The sequence below is a fragment of the Volvox carteri genome, assembly GCF_000143455.1.
Source record: "Volvox carteri f. nagariensis unplaced genomic scaffold VOLCAscaffold_7, whole genome shotgun sequence".
NCBI classification, from domain to species: domain Eukaryota; kingdom Viridiplantae; phylum Chlorophyta; class Chlorophyceae; order Chlamydomonadales; family Volvocaceae; genus Volvox; species Volvox carteri.
The window spans coordinates 288,670-311,448 of record NW_003307550.1 but is presented as its reverse complement, the minus strand read 5'-3'; the positions used below and the strand labels follow the sequence as shown (position 1 = coordinate 311,448).

At 58.5% G+C, this 22,779-nt stretch overlaps 2 protein-coding genes across 2 annotated transcripts; both read left to right on the top strand.

Annotated features, from left to right (window-relative positions):
* Positions 1 to 184: 184 nt before the first annotated feature.
* On the top strand, positions 185 to 9,637 carry VOLCADRAFT_87880 (uncharacterized protein; the record flags this gene model as incomplete). The annotated part of the gene is made up of 19 exons (XM_002947678.1): positions 185 to 220; positions 286 to 363; positions 430 to 507; positions 589 to 695; positions 1,516 to 1,594; positions 1,956 to 2,159; positions 2,512 to 2,638; positions 2,934 to 3,031; positions 3,416 to 3,496; positions 4,197 to 4,322; positions 4,850 to 4,984; positions 5,512 to 5,653; positions 6,053 to 6,219; positions 6,556 to 6,593; positions 6,749 to 7,006; positions 7,534 to 7,566; positions 8,118 to 8,163; positions 8,724 to 8,840; positions 9,095 to 9,637. The coding sequence occupies 19 exons, from the start codon at positions 185 to 187 to the stop codon at positions 9,635 to 9,637; spliced, it is 2,493 nt and encodes an 830-aa protein (XP_002947724.1).
* Positions 9,638 to 13,958: 4,321 nt separating this feature from the next.
* VOLCADRAFT_87878 (uncharacterized protein) lies at positions 13,959 to 16,599 on the top strand (the record flags this gene model as incomplete). Its single annotated transcript, XM_002947677.1, has 3 exons — positions 13,959 to 14,780; positions 15,225 to 15,692; positions 16,534 to 16,599. 3 exons carry the CDS (start codon positions 13,959 to 13,961, stop codon positions 16,597 to 16,599), a joined length of 1,356 nt encoding a protein of 451 aa, XP_002947723.1.
* Between the last annotated feature and the right edge of the window lie 6,180 nt (positions 16,600 to 22,779).

The following is a 22,779-nucleotide window of genomic DNA, read 5'->3' as shown; positions in this document are numbered from 1 at the left end:
GGACGAGTACCCAAGAGCGGTACACAACGGAATCCCCTGGCAGGCGCAGCTGGTAACGCCTGTGAACAAAGGCATCCATTACTTCGCTGTTTCGGTCCCTGGCTTTTGTGTACAGGCAATAGCAGCTACTGCCGCTTGCTTAGCTGATCATACGTGATTGCAACTTCTCATACGCTATAATGATATGAGTGAAAGCGTTCTTAGTGACTACGGCTCTGAGGTGCGAAGGAGTTGCGCAGTGGAACGCTGGTCAAATGGCTGATGACGACGTCCTATCTGTCACAGGATGCAGCTGCTCAGACTGTGGCTATCCTTACACAGCTCAAAGCCGAAAATGTAGACCTCAAGCGGAATTTTGAGAACGTAAGGAGCACTTTGGGACATGGCATTAAGGACTCTCCTGACCGCTGTGTTTCGTTCATATCGCAGCTAAAATTATTGCATCTACAGCTTAGCGAATCATACAAGAACCTACAGGGGCGTTATGCTGCTTTGTACGAGGAGCGGGTAAGACATTGCAACCGAGCAAGTTGACGAGCAAGCTTCTATTTCGGTAACATGCGGCTCCGAGCCTGATGTGTGTTACAGAATAATGTGGAGAAACAATACCAGTCGCTCTGTGAATCATGGCGGGTGGAGCTCGAGGAGAAGCAGCGGCATTTGGAAGCTGCGAAGGCGCAAATTCTCGGACCCAGGTGCGGCTACTAGTTACATAAGGGCCCACGGCCCCATTATTGCTGTCACAGGCTTCACACAGCAGCCGAGCCTTGTACCGCAACCCCAAGGGCTCGGTTGCTGCTGTTGCGGGCCGGTCAGGTGGCGGCGGGAACAAACCCTTCCCCTCGCAAACTGCGCTTTTCCATGGCCTCCCTCACCTTACGCTTGCACCAGCGCAACCACGACAATTTATAAATTACAAGCAACATCGGCTTCTGCCGTCCTTCTGCGTTCCAGGCGCTACCCAAATACCGCTTGGTTGAACCAGGGAAGAGTTGCGGCCGCCGTTCGTGCCGCACCTCAGCACACCGTGTCGGCCATAGTGCCCCTAATCCCTAATCCCTAACTTTTTTCCTGTCTCTTCTCCAATGCACCCTATGTGACATCGTATAGTTATAGTTATACAAGTTACAACTTACAAGTTCCGCACACAAGTGCGGGTGTGTCCGTAAAAGCCGGGGGGGGGCCATGGAGTTATAGTTATAGTTTTATGTCCCCGGTCCTGACGTTGGCCGCCGGCAGTTCTCTTCACCCAGCAAGCCTATGCTTCTCGCCCAGCAATACCAATAATTACCCTCAACCCCTTCTTTCCCCACATTTTCCGATCTGGGTCACGCGTATCTGGACTGCCTTGTTCCGCCCTTCCCCCATCTGGGTCACTTCCCACCCTACCTACTCCTGAGGGAGCCGCCCTTCCCTCTGCTCCCCAACCAAGGGCGACCTCAGTACTTAGTTAGTTTTCCCGCTTTCTCGTGGATCTCCCCCCTCCGGCCCTTCGGGCCCCCCCTCCCCTCGCAGGGATCTGGACGTGCTGAAGGCCAAGCTTCTGGAGGAGCTGGAGGCCTCCTACCGCACAAAATGCGAGAACTTGAGCCGGGTGGGTGGGTGGGTGGGCGGAAACCTCCTATCTGCCGGGTGGTGGCGGTGGCTGTAGCTATCGTGGAAACGCGGGAGTGAGGAGTGAGAAGGGAGGGAGGGGGGAAAAGGGGGGGAGGAGGCGGGGCCCACTTGCGGCGGCAGGCAGAGTTGAAGCGCTGCACCGCACCAGTCACCACACCACAATACAGCACTATATGATTACAAACCCTTACAAAACCTCACACACACGCATCACCCTCATCCTGCCATCCCTCACACCTTCTTAAACACCCTCACACCCTCACACCTTCTTAAACACCCTCACACCCTCACACCTTCTTAAACACACTCACACCCTCACACCTTCTTAAACCCCGTAGGAAGCCGAATCCTCCCACGCGGCCTACCTCAAGGCCCGTCGTGACTACGAGGAGCTCCAGAACTCGTACCGCAGTTTGGAGGTCCGTACGGTTGGGGACCAGGAAGCCACCAGGCTGGAGCACAGCGCGCTTGCCCGGGAGATCAGAGACAAGACGGCGCAGCTGATGGCGCTGCAGGGTGAGGGGGCAGGGGTAGGGGGCGGGGTGAGGGGGCAGTGGGATGGAGGGTGAGGGGGTGAATGCAGGGAGGCATAGGAAAGGAGGGCGAGGGCGAGGGGACATGCGGCCAGCGGATGGAGGGTGGGGGCATAAAGGACGGAATGGATGCGGGATGGACAAAGGGAAGGGGGATCATGGAAGGCCCCCAGCGAACACAAAGAAGTCCGGAACACCTCCACTAGGACGCGAAAGCCCCCCTCATGCCTCTAGGAGTAGCGAAGGGGAGGGGCATGTGGGGAAAAGGATTACGACTGTGATGGAGGGAGAGAGGAGGGAGAGAGAGAGGGGGGAAGACAGTGCAGGTGCTTCCCCTTCTTGTTCTTCTTCTTCTTGGTAGGGCGGGGCAGGGCGAGGTGCACGGAAGGGTGCAGGGACTCGGGGAGGAAAGGATCGCAGTCCTCTGCAAGAGCTGCCGGAGGTCGGGAGAACGGGGAGGGAAGCGAGGAAAGGAGGCAGGGAGGGAGGTGGGTAGGCGAGGAGGTGAGGAGCGGAATGAGAAGGAACGACACTGGCGCAAAACATGTACGACATAAAGCGGCATGCCGTGCGGGAGGAAGGGGAAGGGCGGGTAAGGGGGTTCGGTGTCGGTTGATGTCGTACAACTGCTAAGTAAACCCCCCTCTGCAGGTGTCTAGTAGTTCCACAAGTTCCCCCCCAACCCCCACACCTCACACGTAACCCTCCCAAATCTTCCCGCACGCCATCTTTTCCCTCCTTCCTTGCGTGTATGTATGTATGTATGTACGTGACTACCTGCAGCCAAGCTGGCTTCTACGGAAGGCTCAGTTCGCTCCCTTCATCGAGACCTGGAGGCGGCCAAGTACTCGGCTAGCCAGATGAAGCAGGAGCTGGAGGAGGTGGGGGGAGGTGGGGGGAGGTGGGAGAGGTGGGGGAGGTGGGTGGGAGGTGGGGGGTGGTGGGGAGGTGGGGGGTGGTGGGGGGAGGTGGGGAGGTGGGGGGTCGTGGGGGGAGGTGGGAGGAGGTGGGAGAGGTGAGGTGAGGGGGGGGGGGAGGGGGGGGAGGTGGGAGAGGGGTGCAGAGTGGCCGTCTTAGATTCCGCCACACATCATCGCTCCACACAACCCACATCGGCACCAGCAACGCCACCATTACACCACCGTCGCCGCCGCCATTACCAATTCACATTCGCCAATATCGACATCCCACTGACAACAATGGCTAGGACTATCATTACCATACTCATAACCATCATCACCGCCATTACACCACCGGGCCCCCAGATTCGTCGTGCCAAGGAGCGGGCGGTGGTGGAGCGCGAGGCGGCGGCGGTGCAGGCGGAGAAGAAGGTCAAGGCCGCGGAGGTGTGTGTATGTATGTATGTATGTATGTATGTATGTATGTATGTATGTAATGTGTGTGGAGATGTGTGTGCATAGGGTTGTGAAGGCCCTGGGGTGGGGGAAAAGAGAGAGAGACGTGTGGGTCGGGTTGGGTAAGGGGGAAGGCGTGTGGCGCGCAGCAGTTGTCTCTTTGGCTTCTGCACCATAGGATAAATTTCCCTTGCCCCGCCTTCCACTCGCTCTTCCCCCCTCCCACTTCGTTCGTGGTTCGTCCTTCCCCCTCCCACCCCCGGGCTTTACTTCTGGTTTCCCATCTCCAGTGAAAATGAACCTTGATTAATGTTGGCTTGGGACATCAGCAGCCCCGATCCTATCCCTATCCGCTCCTTACCTCCGCATGTGGCGATTTCCCGCCCGCAGTGGCTTTCCTGGCTTTGCAGAGATTTCCTCCCCCTCGTCCTCCCCTTACCTCCCCTTCCTCCCTCCTCCCTTATATTGCATCTATTGCCCCCTCCTTACCCCGCCTCCCTACTTCCCCTCCTACTTCCCCTCCTTACCCCGCCTCCCTACTCCCCCTCCTTACCCCGCCTCCCTACTTCCCCGCCTACTTCCCCTCCTTACCCCGCCTCCCTACTTCCCCTCCTTACCCCGCCTCCCTACTTCCCCTCCTTACCCCGCCTCCCTACTTCCCCTCCTTACCCCGCCCCGTCCCGGTTTGCAGGAGGAGACCGCCCAGCTGATGTCGTTCGTGGAGAGTGTCAACCGCAAGAACCGGCACCTGGTTCAGGAGCTAGCGGACAGCCAGAGGGCGGCGGAGGACCTGTTCGCAACAAACATGCGTTTGCAGGTGAAGAACACGGAGTTTATCTAGAACCGTTCTATTCTCTCTGTACGTCTGTCTGTATGTTCGTCTATCTGTGTGTACGTCTGTATGTTTGATGCGGAAGTCTGCGTGCCGTTTTTCCGGTGACCCTACGGCCCTCCTCTCCATCTCCATCACTTCCCGGACCATGCGCCGTCCGTTGCGGATGTCCTGTTCGTTGGTGTCCACGAGGTGATGTACGAATGTACGGGTATTCAACGCACCGAGGTCACCTTGGGGGTTTCCCGCGTACATGTTTCCGCAGATCTTGTTTTTCCACCGCTTTGCTTACCCGCCCTGTAACACCAGGCAAAGAGTACTCAGTTGGGAGATGCCAGGGGAGCTGATCCCTCTTATACGCCCACTTTCCTGCCTCCTTTCCATCATTTTTCCCAGGGCTGCTGATCCAGCGAAAACCCCCCAAAGAAAACGTCGTTTGTGTTTTCACCGTCTTTCTTCCCGACTCCTGTCCTGTCCTCATCCTGCGTACTGTACGGCACAACAACCCCCAGAGCGCCCAAACTCAGCTTCAATCCCAGCTGGACAGTAGTGTACGACTGGCGGCGGGGGAGAAGGCGGCGTTGATGGCGGACCACGAGGAAGTCGTACGGAAGCTGGAGGAGCGGTTGACGGTTATGGCGGGGGAGGTCACCCGCAAGGAGGGGCTGTTGGCGGAAATGAAGCTGACACATCAGGCAGGGGAGGAGGAGGAGGACGGGGAGGGAGAGTGTGGAGGGCGGGCGGGTGTTACATCATAAGATACACGCGGCGGGGGGAATCAACCTCTCGTAGGGGTCGGGGATGGAGGGTGGGGGAGACAGGAAACAGGGAAACATGCACCAAAGCTCATGAGTCATCCCTTTGTACGAAACGGCGATTGGTAATGGTGGTGGCTGGGTCCCAACCCTTGGTCCCTCCGTCCCTGGACCTTCCCTTTTCCCTCGCCCCCTCGTCCTCCCCCCGCTCCTCAACAAGTTGACATGTGTTTTCCGTGGCTTGACACGTCATTTCCCCCCGGCCCCCCGACAAGCTGTGCAATTGTTTCGAATCTGTACACCTTTCCTTCCCAGGCACATCAAGATATCAATACCTGCCCCCAAGCCCCTACCTACGCGCCTACCCTACCCTACCCTATCCCACCCTACGCCACTTCCAACCCGATTTCCGTTCGCAGGACGAGCTCACCAAGATGTTGGTGACGTGGGAGTCGCGTGTGGCGGAGGAGAAGCGGGCGGGTGCGGAGCGGGCCAGGGAGCTGCTGGACCAGAAGGCGGATGTCGCGGAGAGGGCCGCGGCGCAGCAGCGGATGCTGGAGGGTGAGTTGGATTGGGATGGGGGTGAGGGGGTGAGATGGGGGGCCCGCTCCCGTGTTTTCCTCCCCCGCCTGTGACATGTCAGAGTCGTGTACATTTCACCACTCGAAAAATCACTTTCCACCTTTTCCATGTCAGGCCCAACCCCCAACTCCCTCGTAAAAAAGCCATCCTTGCTGACCTGGACTGGACTTCCGTACCAGGCAGCACGGCACCATGCAGTCCGCCTCCGAAACCCATTATATCCCGCCTGACACACCCGGCCAAAACACTGCCCACCCTCCCTTTACTTTGGACGACGTCGGCATTTGTTTCGCTACGTATGATTTCCCCAACCCTTTCCCTCACCCCCCCGCTTCCCTCACCCCCTCGCTTCCCTCACCCCCTCGCCCTCCCCCTCAGAGCGGCTCCGTGAGGCCGAGACCGCCATGCGCCAGGCCCAGGCCCAGGCGGACACGGCGGCCAGGGAGGCGGCGGCGGAAGCGCTGAGGGCGGAGGGGCTGGGCAAGCAGCTGGCGGAGGGGGGGGCCGCGGCGGAGGCGCTGCGGAGCGAGCATGCGGAGACCAAGGTATACGAGCGGAGGAGGAGCATCCCGCCGGGGATGGCGGGTTGGGGGGAGAACGGACCTGCGGGAGCGCGTGTGTGCGTGTGTTTCAGGGCGTCATGAGAGCACGCGTAAGGCCCCGCACGTGCTCTGCCCCCCCCATTCGCTGGCGTCGGGGTTGGGTCTGGTTTCGCGGGGTTGGATGGTGATCACCTCCTCCTTCCCCTCCTCCTTCCCCTCCTCCTTCCCCTCCTCCTTCCCCTCCTCCTTCCCCTCCTCCTTCCCCTCCTCCTTCCCCTCCTCCTTCCCCTCCTCCTTCCCCTCCTCCTTCCCCTCCTCCTTCCCCCCCTCCCTTAACAGAATGCGTCTCTCCCCCTTGTAGCAACCTGGCAGTACTGGTATGCTTTGCACCTGTGCAGTCAACCACCCTTTTCTTCCTGTACATGACTTCCCCTCGCCTTACACAACCCTTACACCTTCTCGACCACAACCCCCATCCCATGGTTTCCTTGCACGTGATTTCCCCGCACCACCTCACCCCCGGCCACCCTAGCTCAGCACCCCGCCACGACTGCACCGGTCCTACCCCCCCCATACGCTTTAGAGTCCAGCTCGCGGCTCTGGACGTGTTGGCAATTTCTTGCATCTCCATCATCATCATCATCATCACCATCACCATCATCATCATCATCATCATCATCATCATCATCATCATCATCACCATCATCATCACCATCTTTATCATCACCATCTTTATCATCATCATCATCATCATCATCATCACCATCTTTATCATCACCATCTTAATCATGTGATGCTCCCCTCCCGTCCCCTCCCCTCCCAGGCGGAGCTGGTTCGCTCCCAAATGGTGGTCCAGCAGCTCTCAGAGCGCCGAGCGGAGCTGGAGCAGCGAATCAGAGTAGCGGAGGAAAGCACAGTGCAGGTGCGTGTGTCTGTATGTGTGCGTGTGTGCGTCTGTCTGTATGTGTGCGTGTGTGCGTCTGTCTGTATGTGTGCGTGTGCTTATATGTGTTGGCCAGACCTAGGAGTGCGGTGAGACCACGGGACACTAGTTGGGTGTAACGATGCCGAAGTTAGGGTAACCAAAGTTAAGCACAGGGATGTCCATCGTAATGCTGCTTATCCTCTCTCCCACACCTGCCCGCCCATGCCGCCTCGGAAGTCGCAACACTGGTTTCGCGATCTCAAAACATTGATGACTGATCAACGCTAAAAAAAACTGAATCCTATCAGGGTCATTGTCGCTCTTTCCTTTTTTGATCCTCCCAAACTTCCGTTTGTTTTCCTTGTTGCCATCCCAACCACCAATCCCTACAGGTGCGAGCCGGTCGGGATGCCCTGGCTGCTGAGGTAGAGTCTGTACGGCGGGAAGCGGATGAGGAGAGGGCGGCAGCGGCACGAGCGGCGGACGCGGCGCGGTACGGCAGGCTCGAATTACGCTGTCAAGGGGGTCGCGGGGGGGAGGGGGAGAGAGGGGAAACGGGGTGGGGGGTACAGGACGTTTGGAGTGGAAAGGGGGATCGTCCCCGAGTCATCACAGGTCTCGTATGTATGACCCATGGGTCGTCCGATAAAGCTGATCCTTAGCATGTGCGCGTCGCCCTGCGTTCTGTGTAGCCCCTGTGTGCTTTGTCCAATCACACGCACGTGTGTGCGTGCTTGTGTGTGTGCGCGTGCTTGTGTGTGTGTGTGTGTGTGTGTGTGAGAGAGTGCTTGCGTGTGTGTGTGTGTGTGAGAGAGTGCTTGCGTGTGTGTGTTTTGTGCCAGCTTTCCAGCTATCTTGACCTATCTATTGCCTCCCTACCGTCTACGCCATCATCAGACCAAATACATAACAACGCCAGATAATCTTGTTGGCGTTTTCTAAGTTCCTCCAGAACCACCCGTACCGTCGTGGACAGGTCAGCTTGGGCGTTGGAGAAGGCGGCACTCGCCAAGCGCTACCAGGTAGGCGGTTAGGCGGTTGGATAGGTGGCCGGGTTTCGGAGCCTAGGAGTAATCAGAGTGCAGTTAGTCCGTGTGGAAGCGGTTGCAGAGGTGAGGACATTTGAGGTAATAAGAGCTCAGGCAGTGTGCGTGTGTGTGTGTGTGTGTGTGCGTGTGCGCGTGCTTGTGTGTGCGTGTGTGTGTATGTATGTGGCAGCCACCCCTCGTTCGTTTCCCCCTGACCTCCAGTTGCTCCCCCCCCGGGGGTGTCCCTTCTCCTGTGGTAACTATTTTCCGCCATCCAGTCAAGACAGACCTGCTCCGAAACCACCATTTACAGCGTTTATACCATTTACACCTGTCCCGCGGGTACCCTACCTATCATCGTGTGCATTGGGGGGGGATGTATAATCTACGACTGCCGTTGTTGATCTGCCCTCTGGACTTGGGATTATTGTTTGTTATCCGCGCGTCACCTCCTCCTCTTCCTCCTCCTCTTCCTCCTCCTCTTCCTCCTCTTCCTCCTCCTCCTCTTCCTCCTCCTCCTCCTCCTCCTCCTCCTCCACCGCCACCGCCACCAGGCGGCTGTCAAGGAGCTGACTGTGCGACACGAGGCTGAGCTGCGAAAGATGAAACGTAAGGCCCGCGGGGCGCAGGCGGCGGTGGCGCAGCTCACAGACGAGGTGGCGGAACTCAAGGTACGGTGTACGGAGCAAATGGAATTTTACGACGTAGACGATGTGTTGGGATGAAGGAAGGCTGTCAGCGGTGGTACTGGTGTGGTGCAGGCCGCCTGTATCTGGGGACCGGAACGAGGAAAAAGAGGAGGAAGAAGGGTGTGGGGAGTTAGGCCAGGGCGGTTTTGGAGGCATCGGCAAGCACTGCCTGCTAAGCCGGCCCCTCGTCATGCCCTTGTGCTTGTCGTGTCTGTTCTCGTCGCCTCGTCGTACAGTTCAAGGCAGCGGAGGCTCAGCACGCGAGTCGCATGTCGGAGGTGCTGTACCTCAGTCAGGGCGGCGGCAGCGGCGGCGGCGGCGGTGGCGGCGGCCGCTCCAGCAGCCCGTTCCGAGACCACAGGCAACTGCTCAGACCCTTCGCCATCCCCGGATCTTCCGGTGGGGGCACCGGCGCCGGCGCCGGCTTCTCGCCGGGCACAAGGCCCATCACAGCGCCGTCGTACATGCAGTCGCCGACGCCACAAGTTGTCATTCTGACGGGCACCGGCGGCAGCGCCGGTGGTATGGCAGCGGCGGCGGCGGCGGCAGCGTCCCAGGGGCAACAACAGCAGCAGCCGTCGCCGCTGGAGCGTCGGTCGGGTTCGCAGATGGTGGAGGAAGGCGGTGACGAGGTTCAGCGTGCTGGCGGTGGCACCAGCGGCTTTATGGCGCCCAGCGGCGGCGCGGCTGTGGATGCGGCGCTTCATAGCAGTATAGCGGCGCTGCGGCACCGTCAACAGCAATACATGGACGCGGCCCGGCTTGAGGTGCAGCCGTGATTGGGATTTCGACGTGGGGGGATTTCGAAGCATGATAAGGGGTGCGATGCAGGGCCCCCAGTATGGCAAGAAATGATATGCCATGGGGAGAGAGGTTGTGTGTGAGGTGGGGGTTGTAGGTGCGAAGTGGAGGTGCAGGTAAAGCAGACAAAAACAGCTTGTTTGGGCCATTTCTATACGCGGTACATTGTGGTCAGATGGACTGGGCGAGTGATGATCCTTTAACATTTCGCAACTACGAAACGCCATGGGAAGGAGGAGAAAGAGGAAGGGGGAGAAAGAGGAGGAGAAAGAGGAAGGGGAGGAGGAGGAGAAAGAGGAGGAGGAGAAGGAGGAAGGGGAGGAGGAGGAGAAAGAGGAGGAGGGAAGATGTGCGTCTTGGCCGTGTGCTGGCTGTAGCCAGATTTAACTGGCTAATATGTGAGTGTTAGTGCTTGCGAGGGCGAGTGTGCATGTGGGCATGTGTACCGCGCATGCCCCTGAGTCCGCCGTTTCCTCGTTTTCTTCGCAAATTGGCAGGCAATACGGTATATGCCAGATACAACTGCTGTACGCTCATACGAGTACGGGCTTGTTGGTAGGGGGTCGTGAGCTGTGGCAGGGCAGTAGGTGTGTGGGTTGGAATGGGGCTCATGGACAGGAGGGAGGTAGGGGGCGAGGGATTCGCTTGTGGGTGGCGGTGACGAGGTTTGGAAGATCTATTCTGCTGGAATGGGATTATGTGCGGTGCTAGGCGAGCACCTGCTGCTGGTAAAAGGGAAGGGGGGAGGCGTTGCAGGCGCACACGCTCTCACCAGTCAAGCCGCGTTTGCGTACTGAGCCTGAAACACGCAACAAGACTCCTCTCCATCCCCGGCCTGATCCGGCTCTTGGGGTGAGGGTTCACAAAGACAGAGGAAACCCGGAAACCCTGTACAGACCCGACCCATCCCTACTACGGCACGAGGCCCTACTAGAAAGCTCGGTCTCTCACCCGATCCTCCGTTCGATGGGGGGCGGGGCGGCAGGGTTCAAGAAACTCGTGCTAACCACGTCGTGAGCGCACGTGGCGGGGACTATGCTAGGACGGACTAGGCTATCAGCCATCAGCTCACCGAGGGGGCTAGGGATGCCTCGAGGCAGCAGACGCCGAGCACAACTCACACAGCGTCAACCAGTCTGCTCTACAGCACTCCCTTCGCCTGCGGCTCCTCCCAAGCCCCCCACATCAGCGACCTCTCAAAAGCCCTCCCACTGCCCCTGCCTTGGCGCAACTGTGGCGACACGAGGCCTCCACCCAGACCCAACGAAGAAAAACTCTCAGGCCTATCCCCTTCCCCCCCAGCGGGATAGCCCATCTACCGGGGTCCTCCTAGCACCCCCTTCTATTCCCCCTCCCCTTCCTCTCCCAGCCCTACTGGCTGTGCACAAAACAGGCGCCCGCCCGCCCACCACCGATAGAATGGGATGGTCGGGGCCCACGCTGTCCCAGCCGCGCCGGGGCACGCCGAGCTCTGCAAAGCCCTGAACCCGCTGCTAGAAGTCGACGGCACCGCACGACGGCTCTCGCGACCTCCAGCCCCCCGGGGAGGTTGCTGGGGCCTCGGGCGCGGGGGGGGGGGAGATTGCGGGGGTTGCCGCCCGCAGTCCCGCCCGTGCACGTCCCAGGGTGGACAGCGCCGCGAGGCTGACCACGTCCCACACGAACTGCTGCAGCTCTGGCGGTGCTTCCAAAAGCCGCGCGTTCGCCCGGGGGGATATGGGTCCGGGCACGTAGGCCGCGCTCTGCTGCATCACCGCCTGGACCACTGGCCACTCCCAGAAGTGGTGCACACGCGGAGGGCACTGCGGCACGCTTGCTGTTGCCCTGTCGCTCCTTCGAATCCCCATCCACAGCCGCATGGCTCCACGTAGATGGTGCCGCGTAGATGCCCCGCGTGTTGCCGGGGGGGCAGGGGAACGGCGTCGACAGCCGGGAGGCGCCAGAGAGTTTCCTCTTGTGCTCCCGCGCCCACTTGACCGCCCACAGCCGTCGCAGTGTTTCCGGCATGCAGCAATCCTGCTGCGTGGGGGCTGCTGCTGCCGCTGCTGCGGTTGTGGCTGCGGCTGCTGTAGCTGGCTGCTGCGGAGTTTGCTGCTGCCCCTGCTCCGGATGTGCGTCCACCCACACAGGCCCTGTTTCGCTGTTGGGCAGGGTCGGGTTGGCGCAGTGGGGGATGTTGAAGCACCAGTCATCAGCCGCCGGTAATGCGGCCGTTTCCATGCCTTATGCTGGCGCGAGATAGCTGAGGGCGTGCAGTACTCCGTGGATGTTGTCCGGCAGGTGTCCAGCGCCCGGATAGCGTCCGTTGTCGCAGGTTGCCTCTGCCATTAGCACGGAGCTGATGCTGAGCAGAGGGTGGTGCGCAGGAAAAGTTCCGTAAGGCGAGAGCCCACGGATGGTGGTTCCCGTCGGTTCCTGCCGTCCAGCCAGTCCGCAGGTAAGGCCAGGTGGGCCGCCCATACTGCTTCCCGTGATCGCGGATATGCAGGGTGAGAGGGAGTAGGCCAAATCCACCGGCGCTTGGTCGGCCGCACATCAGTGTGGCCGTGGGATGCCAGTCACGCGTTGGTAGGGCTGCATCGGGCGGCACTGGGCGGTCTCCGGCTGCTGCCACCGACGCTTCCAGCTTTGCCACAACACCGCCGAGGGGGCAGAGGCCACCGTGCTCCCAGTGGTACGTGTTTAGCTGCAGCGCGTACGCTGATACAGCCGTGCACTGGCCGAAGGCAGAGAGAGGGATGACTGTCACGCGGTGCATCCGCACTGCAGTGCGGCCTTAAGAGCGAGCCGCCTGCTGCCAGTGGCTTGGCGGGAGCAGGGCCCGTGAGTTGCTGAAGCGGATACCCAGGGCCGTGGCCACAGGTCGGCTCGCGAGTCAACTTCAACCCACTTCAATCTCTGTCCATCGACTCGGGGCTCCTATACCTTTCCCCATCGGAAGGATTTTCGACATTATCAGGTCTTGATCCCGAGATCTCCCGGGGGCAATGGTCCGTGCCTTACTAGTAGTGTGCCTAACCTGAGTGTATGTACGTAAAACCCCCCATAACCCGCGAACAGTATATATATCCTGTCCCCTATGGCATATATTCGACCGGGTCCAACCGGTCGGTAGGGTGGGGCCTCGGCAGGGTTATTGAGGGGTTACCTACCTTTACCCGACCGGTGGGTGACCCTGCCGATAGGCTGAGATGACAACTTTGAGCACCTGCCGAACGCTGCAGGTGCTGCTTTTTATCAAAGCTTAGGGTTTCTGCTTAGCGCGATGGGCCGGGATGCCTGCGACAGCCACACAAAGTCCTACACACACAGCTACATGAGGGTGGCTTGGGTGCCAAAAAAGGTTGTTAAGTCTTTCTGGTGTTTTGGGTGCGCATGTCGAAGCCGACAGCGAGCCGGCTGTAGGACTTTGGGGAATGTCATGATGATACGAAAACTCCGTTTTTCCGTCTTCCCGTTCATGAATACAGGGAAACGCCGTTTTCATGTGAATTCGCCTGACGCGCGATTCGATGGGTCGTGGCTTTAGGGTTGTACTTTAATTGCCATTTTATGTTCGTTTATTTCATGCAATATTCATGATTTTTTTATTCCACACTGATATGGGAAGCCCTACGCAAGCAAGGTTCCTTGGGAAGAGCGGACGCAGTCGTCCTTGTTTGAAGCACTCGTACAATGCTGTCCATCTCCTTTCAGGATAAATACCTGGCATGTTCTTTTCAAGAAATTCGGGTTTGCCCTAATGACCCATGGGGCAGCCTGCTCAAAATAAGGCAAAGTCTCGTCCCGCCGCCACCTCGTTCTAGCCGAATCTCCAGCCATATAATATTCATTAAAAATTGAGATCTGGCTAATTTGCCTTGCACTTCGGTGCAAACCTGCAGCATTTGCGCGTCTTTCTCGGCAGCACGTGGGGGACCTGCAATGTTTGGGACGGGCCGATCTTTCACGTATAGCTGAAGTAAGCTTAATAACATACTATTTATTGCTACAAGAGAATAACAGGTTAAATTTTAGGGTGCATCTAGCTGGAGACTCGAGGAAGACGATTTGGTCACCATAGTTGTGAGTACCGACGCTTCCAGGTTTGACATCTAGGCGATAAGCCGATCGTCTCTTTATGTTAGCTTTTAAAGCTGTGTAATACTGTTGCGAGACATGAAAGACTCGGATTCTTGCGAGGGCGGCGTTGCTCGACGCACTCGCAGCCACAAAAGCTCTTCTCTTCCTCTTCCTGATCCTCACCTTTCTCGCCGCGGCCGCAATGCCGCAAAAGTTGCTAAAGCTTGCATGAACAGTATGAATCCGGAGCCAGATCCAGAAGCGATAAAGGCGCGGACGATTGGTGCAGGACGACTTCCTACACAAGAACACGACCAATCGCATCAACAGCATCATCAACAAGTTGAAAATCATCAACATGTTCATAACCAGCAGCAGCAGCAGGCACAGCCGCAGCCACTGATGCCCCAGCTGCCGCCCCAGCCTCACGTGCACATCACGAGGCGAAGACGTGTTGCGAGCGAGAACGGGTGGCAGATGGCGCAGGGCTCCTGCGCAGATGGCACGGGGGAAATCACTCCTACCAAGCCAGCCGCTTTAGACGGTGCTGGCGGAAGCGGCGGCGGCGGTGGCGGCGGTGCGAGTGCGCCGATGGAGGAGGGGGGAATAGCGAGACGCACTCGCAGCAGCCGCGGTGGCGGCGCCGGTGGCTCCGGTGCTGGCGGCAGTGCGGCGGCGGCGGCGGCGGCGGTGCTGCCGCCGCCACTGCCACCTCAAGCGGTTAAGAGGCTGTCGGTTTCAATCGACGAGGAAATGAAGGTTGAAGTCGCGGAGAAGGAAGAGAGGGAGAAGGAGGTAGAGGAGAAAGGCAGCATGGAAGGTGCTGCAGCGGCGGCGACGGCAGCTGGCATCAAGCGGCGCTACAGCCAAGGCCGTGGCCGCCGCCGGGCTGCCGTTGGCAAGCGACAGCGCCGCGGCGCCGCTGCTGATGCGGCTGCTGCTGCTGCTGCAGCGGCGGCGGCGGCGACGCTTGAGATGCTTGTTGGCAGGAAGCTGTTGGTACCTCTGGCGGAGATCTTCGGAGATCCTTTGTACGGCAGGGCGAACGGGACCGTTGAGGTACGTCCTGTGCCCGTCAGACTAGGAATATATGACAGTATTTCAGATGCCCAGCCACCCATGTATGTTTGCCCATGCTGTAACCTCTTTGGCCCCCTTCCCCCCTGTGGTGACGTTGGTCTGTTGCCCCAGGCCCCTGGAAGGATTCGCTGCCCTGCCGCCTGTGTAGCGTCTTCCCGTGTTTCCTATCCTGCTGGCCTAGGACCTGCATTCGTATAGGTCTCGCTAACGTCTCCCCTGGGAAGAAGCGCCTGACGGGCCCCAGCATGTGAAGTGTCCTCATCCTGTCCTTATCTCCTCACGCTGCGCCCAACTCCGTCGCTTGTTCGCTTGCTTGCGCACAAACTGTTACTGGCGCTGTTTTTATGTTGCTTCTGTTGCTGTTCGCCTGCTGCTGTTGCTGCTGTTCGCCTGCTGTTGCTGTTGCTGTCCTGCCTGGCGCAGTCGGTGGACCCGGACCACCCCGGGTCTCTGCTGATCAGTCTGGACCAGGTCCGCCAGCCGGTGGAGGTCGTCAGGCGCTGGCTGTCGGAAGAAGAACGGGACGGGGAAGAGAAGGAGCAGCAGCAGCAGCCGCAGCCGCAGGAGGAGGAGCAGCAGCAGGAGCAGGAGGAGGAGGAGGAGAAGGATGTGGCGGGCGGTGCAACTGCGGGTGGAACTTCGGCGGCGACGGCGGCGGTGGTGGAGGACAAGAAGCGGCGGGGCAGCCAGAGTCGCCGCAGCGGCCGGCGTCAAGGTCGCAGTACGGGCAGTACGGGCGGCATCATTAAGCGGCAAGGGGGGCGGCGGCGGCGGCGGCGCAGTACCCGGGGTTCCCTTCGGTCCTTGGTTGGCAAGAAGCTGTCAGTGCCGTTGGCGGAGTTCTTTGAAGACCCCCTGTACGGCAACAAAAGGGAAAAGGGCATCGTGAAGGTATGTATGCCCTACTACGTCTGTATATCTGCATGTCTGTCTGTCTGTCTGTCTGCATGTATGTCCGTCTATATGTACGGAATACCAGCTTAGTACCACCATGACCCTGACGTAGAAGGGACACACATGAAGGGACACTGCAGGTGTCGCACCCCTCCTTGATACTGGTTGTTGCTCTCTTGGAGAATCTTAAAAGTATTCCTGGTAGATGATAAGATATGGCTGACAGTCCAGCTGCCTGTTTTTCGAGTTGATGTGGGCCGAGAACCTGGCGGCTGAAAAAGTGGTAGGCGGCTGTCCAGCTGTCTGTTTCTCGATATCTTTATGGTCTGCGCTTCAGTAATGCTGTTAGCTGTTAGCTGTTAGCAGTTAGCAGTTAACGGTTGACGCGGCGGGAGGGAACCGAAAGTTTGGGTGCCAACAGCAGAGGCGCTAAGTTTTACCTAGCTACTTGACCACAACTAGTGATCACAGCAGCGGCTTCAGCAGCCTTAGCAGGCGCCGCCGACACTTCAACACGCTGAGTCGGAAAGGATGATTGGATTTGAACTGTGGGCGAATAATGAAGAAACAACAAAAAATGAAACAAAAGAAGAAAACAAAGAAGAAAACTTAACATAGATCTGCGACGCGGTAGATGCGTTAAAAGAATTCTCTCTAATAATAAACAACAGCAAACGTAGTAAATGAGTCGCTGCCTGCCTGCCTGCCTGACGATTTACCACTTCTGTTTGCTATGCTTGTAGCAAGATCAACGATTAAAGGACTGAGAGACTGCCATGAATTCCTCTTCTGGTGCCCGTCGCCCATCCGCCTGCCCGTCTGCCCCCGTCGCCAGCAGTTGCGTCGTTTTATTTCCCCCTTTTTCCACCCACGTTTCCGCACCTTCCCGTCTTTTCATATCTGATTCCGTCTACTAACTGTCGCTCTCCTCGCATCACTCCTCATTATTGCGGTTCGTGTTCGCGGCCTCCATACGTGAGCGTGTGTGTGTGTGTGTGTGTGTGTTACATGGTTGGGGGTGCGTGACCCCATACCTGTAAGACTACCCATACGAGCCGAGGGCCCAAGGGCAATACTACAACGCCTAAAAGCCACGGAGAAAAAGGAAAAAACACCGCACATCAGCCCAGACTAACGTCCAAAGGGGGTAATTGAGTTTCGGTGAGCCCACATACGTTCCAACATCCTCGCCAGACGTGCGGGTTCCCATTGCATGGCCTCCAACATACTCTGTTGATGATCGAATCCCTCTTCAGCACGAATATCATTATAGGCTGGGCATTCCAATAACACGTGTTTTTCATCCTCAATTCGGCTATTAGGACCACAACAGTGGCAAAACCGCTGCCCCCTGGGGACATGGTACTTGCCCCTTCGTGCTCTGTTCGCCTCCAAAGCCCAGCAACATAAACGAAACTGCATTAGCTTACGATGTGCTAAACGAGGAATGAAAACCTTAGCATGTGTTGGCCACATGACGGCTGCGGCTCCCGAAAAGGGCAGCCCCATCCAGTGCTTATACTTCGCCATTTGCACTCCCGGTTGCTTCCCATCTGATGGGTACTCCTCTGGCAAGACAGTCAGACGCGTATGGTCCCAGCCGCTCATCAAACGCTCTCTTAGTGCCGTTATTATCGCTCCTTCTGGTAGAGGTCTACTCAACAACCAGTCAACACGCTCCTTTACCCCCACGACTTCTTGCGGTATTCCGCTCCAAATGTTGCACTCCAAGAAGGAAAACAGTCGTAACATTGAGATTCCCCAACCCTCCCATTCCGGGTTGGTCAGGGCATCGGTTATCTCCTGCCGTAAAACTGCATGAGCAATGGATCCCACTTGCTTTTGAAGGCGGTTCCAGAAACGGAGGATCTGCTTCACCATGTAATATTGTAAGGGGAGTTCAGCCAGCTCCGCGTACAACAGCCTGTGGGATGGCCGTGCCGTCCCCACTACCTGCCTCATGAATAAAATCTGCAGCTGGACTGCACTATCCTTCAAACAGGCTTCGAACATGCCCTCCGCAAGGTTTGCTTTATCCCGCCGCCTTCCCGCCCTGTCCACGACCTCTGCCAGCGCAAAAGGGCCCCACGCCTGGCAGCCATACAACAGAATTGCTCGGACTTGGGTTGCAAAACACCGCATTCGCACATCGGGGGCAAATAGCTTCATTTTGTCCAGCTTTGCGCTTAAGGAAAACATAGCGGACCGACCTGTATCACACAACTGCTGACGGCACGCACTAAAAGGCCGTTCTGGCCCATATACCAAGCCCAGATAGCGAGCGCTATCTTTGGCAGGTACTACCTGGCCTGATAGCCGTAACTGTTGACATCTCCCGCTAAGTTCCGACTGCTGGGTGCCGTCACATGCAAAAACAAGCCTTTCACACTTTGAGACATTTGGTCGCATCCCAAAAGCTTCACAAAACAAGTCCACAAGATGTAGCAACTCAGACATTCGCTCTACTGACGTCGCTAGCAGACTAACATCGTCTGCATACAACAGTATGGAGACGCGCTTGCTGTCCACAAGGGGTGCGTCACACTTACGTGCACCAGCTTCTACAAGGTCATGAGTATCAATCAGATCGGCTAGTGTCTCGATGAAAAGTCCAAACAACTCAGTAGATAAAGGACACCCTTGCTTCACTCCTTGCTTAGACTCAAACTCTCCCCCCACTTTCTCATTTACCTTCATCACCATGGACACCTTCTCGTACGCTTTTCTCAGAGCACCTAGCATGGGGCCGCTAATCCCCCTCTCCTGCAACCGAAGCCACATGTGCTCGCGAGGCACCCTATCAAAGGCCTTCTCAAAGTCAATCTGTACTATTATCAACGGCGGTTGTCCCGCGATCCGATGGCGCCTGACCAGGTGTTGCTTGACAAAGAGGTGGTGAGCAGTGCCAAAACCCCGCCTGAAACCCGCTTGGCATGGGTGCCGCAGGTCCAGTATTTCCCCAGCACGTACCAGGCGGTTAAGGATCACTGACGCATAGCATTTCGCAAGTGCTCCTCCAACTGCAATGCCCCGATAATTTCCTGCCACCAACGGGTCACCCTTCTTCAAAATAGGGGATACCACCGTTTTGGTAAACTGCTGTGGAAAATCACCAGTTGCCCTGATGTGCTCTAACAAAACGTGCAGCACTGGGACGATACAGTTCACCTCCGTTCCCTGCCTGCCCTGCTCATCCACCCGTGGGAGGCGTGCATAACGGTAGCATTCCGATGGTATGGCCTCAAGCCCGTGAGCCTTTCCGTTTGGTAACCTACCGACAGCACGTGCTACCTCCTCCAAGGTGAAAGGCTCGTCCAGGATGCTAGCTGCCCGTGCTCTCCTGTCCATGACAGTCCGACAAGCTTGCCAAGCACCCTCTCCCAAAGGGGCCCCAAAAAAGGAGATATAGTTAAGGAGTCGATGTGCACCTTCAACACCCGTCTCCCCAACCCCTGCATTTAACAAGGTGGCAAAATGATCCCGAAATACATGCAAGTCATCAATCGCGCAACGCTCCTTGAGTGTGTGTGTGTGTTCGCCCCGTGTCGTAAGCGTCAGCGCGCCGGCTCAAGCGTGTGTCTGTCCGTTTCTCTGTCTTCGTCTACCGGGACCAAGGCCAGCTGAGGGTTGTGGCAGCTCGTGAGATCCTGCAGCACCGCAGTTTGTCTGTCTGTACAAAGAAAAGCTAAGCTGAAGCTGGAATAAGCTGCGCTGCGCTGCGCTAAGATAAGCCAGCTGCCAACTAGGTCCTATCGACCGGAGCTGTCTGCAATACTAGAAGGCCACGTTTCTCTCTCCCCTTCCCCCTTCTCTCTCTCCCCCTTTTTTCTCTCTCCCCCGGATTCCCCCGACCTGCACTTTTCCTTGTACCCTTCTTTTATAACTTGCAAATGGACCTGCTGAAATTGTCTCTTCCCACCCCTTCTCCCCCCAGGCTCTCTTCCGCTTCCCTTCCGCTGTTAATCGTCCCGAACTTGCTCCTCTCTCCTCTCCTTCCCTCTTTCCCATCCTCCCTTCTTGGTGTTCAATCAATGTTGATGTTCATGTGTATCTGCCCTCTCCGCCCTCGCATCCTGCAACCGCCCCGATCACACACGCGCCTCTGCTCCGCAACCCAAGTCTGTGTACCGGCGCCTACCCGGCCATTTGGAGATCCGTATCCGGGGCGACAGCCGCAGCTTCTACCAGCCCCTGGACCAGGTCACGCGTTACCTGGTCAACGAGGAGGGGGAGGAGGAGGAGGTAAAGGAGGAGGACGAGGAGGAGGAGGAGGAATCATCCNGGGGGCGACGACGGCGACAGCAAGGGGAAAGAAACGGAAGAGGAAGAGGATGACGAAGCGGAAGAAGATGAAGATGAAGATGAAGATGAAGATGAAGATGAAGATGAAGATGAAGATGAAGATGAAGATGATGCTGATGCTGATGCTGGATGCTGATGCTGATGCTGATGATGATGCTGATGATGCTGATGATGCTGATGATGGTGGTGGTGGTGGTGAGGAGGAGGAGGAGGAGAGTAAAGGTAAGGGGGAGGGTGAACTTGGAAAGAAGCAAGGCGGAATTGGAGCGACGGCGGCGACAACGGCGGCGGCGGCGGCGGCGACGGCGCGTCAGCCGGAGACGCGCTCTGCCCGCCGCGGCAGCGGCGGTGGCACCTCGTGCGGTGAGGTAGCTGTACGGCAAAGCAGACGCCTTCAGCAGCGGCACCTTGGCGATCAGGCGCCGCCAACGAAGTCCGCCGGAGGAGGGGCTGTGGGCAGTAACGCTCGCGGCAGCGGCGGCGGCAACGGCGGCATTGCAGACTGCGGCGTCGACGCGGGCATTGGCGGAGAGCTTGCAAGAGCTGCGCGTCTCGCAACTCGCCGGGTTGGCGGCGGGAACGGGAGCGGGAGCGGGAGCGGCGCTGCCGTCGGAACCCCCGTTCCCGTCGTCAGGGCCGAGCCGCCGCCACACGGCAGCGGTGAAACACTTTGCCGTACGGTCGTTGGGGACCCTGATGGGAAGGTGAGTAATCACTGGTTAAGACAACGGGTAGAGGACAGACCCACGGGTCATCAGCATGCAGGACTGAAAATAGCCCGTTTGACGATGCCCCTTGCGTGTTGGTGGGGGTGGGGAGCGGGGAAGAGGTCGCCCGGGGCTCTGCAAGTAACAAAAGATTGTCTGAATTCTTGCTGATCTGGATATTCCCCTTCGTTATGGGGTGTAATACTCTGCGAAGTCTGAAGGCCACACGTGGCACGTCCTTTGATTTATCATGGTAGTTAACCATGTGATGCCGTACCAACTACCAACCGAACCTCTCGCACCATCCGTTTGCTTTAGCCCCTACTTGGACTGCCCGTATGCCCGTACGGTGTCGTATGTCGTACTTTGCAGGTTGTGGATTCACCGGGGTCGATGCTTGTGGACGGCGGCGCTGCAGTTGATGCGAAAGGCGCTGCTGCCGCGGCCGTCATCGGTGGCGGCAGGGCCCCTGATGGTGTGGATGCCGACGGCGGCAGCGGCGGCGACGGCGCGGCGGCCTTTCCCCCCAACGCCTATCCCGGTAACTAACTGAGTCAAAAAGAGGGTCCAGAGCTCCGCCACGACCGCGGTCATTTTTCCGTACGTATGCATGCATGTATGTATGTATGTATGTTCAAAACAGGATTGTGTGTCCTCTCCGCCGCCTGAAGGCACGCACGCAACTCGTAAATCCTCTCTGCTATCTTTGGATCTCAATTGCCGTACTCGTACTACTACTTACATGCGGGCTCACTGCTTTTTGCTTTAGCTCCTGTTGTGTACTTCACACACTTGTATTCATCCGTCCTCACTTCCGTACATTCGTACATCCGGTATCTCCGTTATCCTGGCGCACCATGCGTCTTTCGCCCGGGTCGGTGGGGTTTTTACGTATGTACGACATGTACAACACCATGCCAACACAGGTGAGCCTCAGAAGGCGGCGAAGGTGGCCAACGATGAGAATCTTCTGGCGGATGAGGAGTTGCTGTCGGCGTCAGCTGCTGACTCCGCCAGGGCAGCCGCGGCGGCGGCGCCGCCGCCGCCGTTACCTGGACGCCGTACCGGTAATGGCGGTGACGGCCCGCAGAGTGTCCGTGGCCTCCCGAGCCGCCGCCGCCGCCGTCGGGGTGCTCCTGGTGACAAGGCAGTGACGAACAGTACGAAACCAGCACAGCAGCAGGTGGAACAGCAGCGGGAGCAAGGACTACTGTACGAAGGAATGTACGACAACGCGCTGAACCGGTACCCTGAAGGCCATGTCGAGTGGGCGATTGCCGCCACCAGCGGAGGCGGCGGGGAGGACTTTGCCGCCGCCGCGCACTTGCTAGGCGGCGGCGTGGCAGCAACAGCTTCGCCGCCGCCGCCAACGCCGCCGCTGCCGCCCGGAGCGAGCCATGGAAGAGAAGAAGAATGCCAGCAAGAGACGGAGGCAGACGTGTCGTCGCCTCCGTCAGGCGTGATGGAGCAATCGCCCGCGATAAGGTATGCTGCTGCCCTTGTGGCGGCGGCGGCGGCGGCGGCGGCGAGAGCGGCGCCGTCAGCAGTGGCGCAGGAAGCTGCGCAGGCCTACGACCCATGGGCCACACACGTAGGTGGAAATGGGAGTCGACAGCGACGCGACCCTCGTTCGATCCAGGCCGCGGCGTGGGACCTTGTGGCGATGGAGCTGCCGGATGTGGCGGCGGAGGCGGCGGAGGCGGTGGTGGCGGCTGGTACGGCTGAGGCCTTGCTCCCGCCACCGGATCTACGGGTCATGGCAAATCTCGCGGAGCTCGCATCCGTCGCGGCCCTAGACTCCGGGGAAGGGTTAGCATCGCGGCGTCGGCGGCGGCGGCGGCGTAGCGTCGCTGGTGACGGCAACGGCAGCGGCGGCGCGTCGGCGGCACCAGATCTGGATTCCCCCCTGGATCTGGATCCCCTGGATCTGGACGCTGACCCCCTGGAGGCGTTAGCGCAGGCCGCCCGCAGCTTCCAACACATAAGGCCCAGGGTGCCCAGCCCGCGTGAATATGCTAGCACCCAGTACGGCAGTGAGGTTGAGCGCGACGGCGGCGGCGGCGGCGGCGAGGATG